The 4,597-nt window shown below is 50.4% G+C and overlaps 1 protein-coding gene across 1 annotated transcript in view; it reads left to right on the forward strand.

The window, feature by feature from the left end:
* TG (thyroglobulin) overlaps positions 1-166 on the forward strand; it is a 249,251-nt gene extending 249,085 nt beyond the window's left edge. Inside the window, exon 48 of the mRNA XM_007447997.1 lies at positions 48-166. Coding sequence (XP_007448059.1) covers positions 48-166 — 119 coding nt within the window. The remainder of the gene's footprint in view (positions 1-47) is intronic.
* Positions 167-4,597: the final 4,431 nt, after the last annotated feature.

Genomic DNA, 4,597 nt, shown 5'->3' on the forward strand with positions numbered 1-4,597 from the left:
AGGATGAGTCGAGCCAGGTTAGACCAGCCTTGCATCTCCTGTTCCAGATGAAGCTGAGGATGGGGCATCAGCAGGGACTGAAGAGGAAGGCCATCTGTTTGGCTCTGGGCTGACAGAAGACCTCCTAGGTCTCCCAGAGTTTGGCTCCAAGACCTACAGCAAGTGACCAGCCCCCAAGATCCACCACCCCCCCCCACCCTGCCAGCCTCACCCCAGCTGCCACCCTGGACACCTTATTCTCCAACTTAGCCACTAACTTTCAATAAAGTGTCTACATGCAGAGAAGCATTGGTGACTCAGATTTGTTCATTCAAGAGCATCCCTGGGAGACACCAAGCTATGTCTTAATAATCCTCCCGAGGTTTGAATCCCAGGCTGCTGTTTCCTTCCAGTAAATGTTGATGGAGCATCCTCTGTGCATCAGGCCCTGCTGGGTGCTGGGGAGGCAAGGACCCTGCCCTCTAGAAGGAGAGAGAGGCAGGTCAACCGTGACCCAGGGAATGGGGATCCATCAAGGGCAGGCCCCAGAGTGACACAGCCTCACCTGTGTGTTAGAAAGAGTTCTCTTGTGAAGGTTCCAGAATGGAGGTAGGAGACCAACTCGGGTTGGGACAAATCTCTGAGTGAGAAACAGTGTGGTCTGGAAGGAGGCCGTGAGGGCAGAGATGGAGGGGAGGTCCAGATCCATGGACTCTTCAGGAAGTAGAGTTGGCCTGATTGAGTGTGAGAGGGCAGAGGTGCAAGGATGCAGAATTATCACCCCAGCTATTGGTTGATTTGCATCCCCAGAGAAGCACCTGAGTTTATCATTCACCTCCTGAGGGACACATTTATGAAGGCAAACCTTCTGTTTAAAACTTCTTTCTTCCCCACCCCTACCCCCATTACACATACACACAATTAACCCAAAGTCAAAGCAGGTGGAGCCGGTCAACAGTCTGTCATTTACATGGCATGTCATAAAATGCGTTCACACGTCATTTCATTTGAACTCAGACCAAAGTCAGTGAATATTCATATGTTGGGACTATCACCCCCATTTTGCAGATATGGAAGGCGGAGCTCAGAAAGCCTTATGTTACGCCTAAATTCACACAGGGGCAAAGTGCAGGATCACAGTTCAACTCAGGTCTCCTGACTTCTCTGTTTCCTCACTCTTCCTGGACTTCACATAAATCTATAGCCACATCACGTGTCCCGTAAAACCTATTTATATCACTGAAAACCCCAGGTAACCTCTAACCTACATTATAGGCTTTTCTTTGTTCCATTTACGTAAACAAAGACCCAACTACAATGCCTTAACTAAAGAAGACCCCCAGAGGCAAATGGTCCCAAGATTGACCAGTGGCTCAGTGATGCCATCGAGGACCCAGACACTTTGTAACCTTCCTCTTTGCTATCTTCAGCACGTGGATGATGGCTCACTTCACTAACACAATATAGCTGCCACAGCTCCAGACATCACATCCCCTCCTGACAGCATCCCATGCTGGAAGCAAGCAGAGCAGGGTACCAAGGGCCTTGCCTTCAAGTGCCTCTTTCTTTTCTTGGAGGAAAATCTTTCCCAGTAATTTCTAGCCAATTTCCCTTTGCATCTCATTGGCCAGAATGGAATTGTGTCCCCACTTTTAGACCAATCACAGACAGTGGGGAATGGGCTTACCATGATCTGATGAGACCAGGCATGACTTATTCCCTAGAGTAGGAGATATTGCTGTCCCAACAAAGCTGGGTGAAGTTAGCAGAGATGAATGGAGACAGTTGTTGCGTAGGTAGCTGTCATTCTGCCACATAATCAATCTTTGCTCCCAAGACCAGGAGAGTTGGTCCCGCCCACCCATCCTTGGGGCCATTCTTGTTTGACCTGGAGTTGGAGTCGGCCTGCAGCACCTCTACCTGTTCAGTCCAGAGTGAGCTGTAAAATCAGGTGCGCATGAGTGCCCCCGTGTCAGAGGTCATGGCCTTGGTGCTTCCTGGTACCTTTCATACAGGTTCAGGTTCCGGGGCCTGGGGACTCAGACGGGGGGCAGGGGACACAGCGCTGAGAGGCAGTGCTCTGCCTTCCCAGGCCTAGTTGGCTCTTTTCGGGGATCCAGAGGTGGAGGTGGGTGAGATCTCTTTGTTTCCTGTGGCTGCCATAACACGTTACCATAAAGGGTGAGGAGGGTGCTCTTAAGACAACAGTAATGAACGGTCTCAGTTCTGGAAGCCAGAATCCACCATGAAGACGTTGGCAGAGCCAGTGTCTCTAAGGCTCTGGGGGAGAATCCTTTTCATGCCCCTCCCTCAGCTTCTGGTGGCTGCTGGTGACCCGTGGGGTCCCACCAATCTCTCCTCCATCTTCGCATGGACTTCTCTGTATGTGTCAAATCTGCCTCTCCTGTCTCTTACAGGGACACCCTACATCCAAAATGATCTCATCTTGAAATCCATAATTACAACTGCAAAGACCATATTTCCAAATAAATTTATATCCACAGGTACTTGGATGAAGACTTGGACCTGTCTTTTGGGGGGACACAATTCAACTCACTGCAGGATTCAAGACCTGGGGGGTCTGGCACTGTGTCAAGGAGGGATGGGAGGGAGGCTGATGCCCGGGTGGCCCACCCAGGACTGCTCTGGGAGAGCCTTGTGCTCAGATTCCCGCCGGGGGAGAGAGAGGAAGTGGCCAGAGTGAACTTTGGGGTGAGGCTTCACTCATCCAGAAGCCCTGCTGGCCTTTCTCTCTCCACAGCCTGGCCCTAACAAAACCAATAGCGCATCACCATTTTCTGAGGTCTCACACCCTATGCCAAGTTTTGTCCTATAAGCACTGTCTCATTTTTCTCCCCCAAATGAAATCCTGTTCTTGTGTTGCCATCAGGAAATGGGTGCTTGAAATTCTACCCCTGAACCTTTGTTCCCTTGGTTTCAACTACAGTCTGTCTCCAGTTAAAGTACCAATTCCCTGCGGAAGAAATGAAGGCTTCTCCTCTACCAGCACCTAGTGGGGGCTTTGAGATACGACAGGCCTGAGTGCAGTGCCTGCTTTTTCAGGTGCTCACAGTAGGGCGGTGACTTGGAGTAATTCCTTTAGCCCAGTGGCTCCAGGCCTTGGCTGTTGGTTAGAATCATCTGAGTGCTTGTAGCAAATCCCAGTGCCCAGGCCACACCCCAGGTGGATTAGATCAGAATCCCAGAGGGGTTGGTGGGGGGGGGCATCAGGGGATTTCAATGCACAGTCAAGGATGAGCCCCACTCATAAGCTCTCTAATCTTTAGTTTCATCACCTGGAGAATGAATTCAACTGAGTTTACTGGATGAGCAGCACTCAGCAAGGTGTAAGAGGGAAGTGTTTGTATTTTCTCCTACCATTTCCCATTAGTGGTCGGCAGAATGATGGCTCCCCAAAGATGAACGCAGCCTAATTCCCATAACCTGTGAATAAGTAGGGTTACAGGGCAAGGGGACATTAGGGTCGAAGATGGAGTTAAGGTTACCAATCAGCTGACCCTAAAATAGGGGGAAAATATCTGGGATTACCTGGGTGGGTCCATTGTAATCACAAGGGTCCCGAAAAACAGGAGGGGGGCAAGAGAGAGGATCAGAGAGACGCCAGCGTGAGAAGGACCTGGCCTGACATTGCTGACTTTGAAGATGGAGGAAGGGGTTATGAGTCCAGGAAAGTGAGTGGCCTCTAGAAGATGGAAAAGGCAAGGAAGTGGATTCTTCCCTAGAACCTCTAGAAAGAAATGCAGCCTGCGGACACCTCGATGTTAATCCACTGCGAGTCACGTCAGTTTCTGATCTACGGAGCTGTAAGATAATAAATTTGATCTGTTTTCAGGCCATAAATGTGTGGTAATTTGTTACAGCAGCCACAGAAAACTAATGCATTGCTGTACTTGTTCAGAGGTATATATTATCCTGTGCTTGGACCAAAGATCAGGCATAGCTTATTAATTTCCTGACAATAAAAAGTTCACTCCTGTCCAACATCAAAACCCCAAGTTCACCATCGATAGCCTGGAAAATGGGGCATTCACATTCTTTAACCTGGTTGGGGTAGGTGATGGACAGAGCCCGCATGGCCCACCGACTTTGTAAACCCTGCACGTAGGGCCTAGCACCGGATGCCACCGGCTACTCGTTTGCAGCCTTTGAAAACTGAGATGGAAAACTTCCCATTTGAACATTCTGTCATCATCATCATGCCTACTTTGCAGATTCACCCTGCTGATGTGCTGTGTACACGAACAGAGCACAAGAAAGTACTGTCCACAAAGCCTGGACAGTTAGCCATCGATTCAGGCTACCTACTACATACGAGGCAGTCCGTGAGAGAGGCAGGGATGGGGAACCAGAGGGTCCAAGGGCCAGGCCGTCTTGGCTCTGCCCTGGAACAGCTCTCAGAAAAGCCTGGCCAAAGAAACACATACAGTAGTTAGACTGTCCGAGCTGGAGGAGGCCTGAACCCACATCACGAGGAAGGAGCTAAGCGGGGCTCGCCCAGGCCCCACCGCCAGCCCTGCCGGGGCTGCTCTCAGAACTTGGGCCCAGCTCCCATTCTAGCACTTTCTTCTGCACTTCAGACATACCTCTGCAAGTCCCT

Source organism: Lipotes vexillifer, unplaced genomic scaffold (genome assembly GCF_000442215.2).
Source record: "Lipotes vexillifer unplaced genomic scaffold, Lipotes_vexillifer_v1.1 scaffold796, whole genome shotgun sequence".
Classification (NCBI taxonomy): Eukaryota; Metazoa; Chordata; class Mammalia; order Artiodactyla; family Lipotidae; genus Lipotes; species Lipotes vexillifer.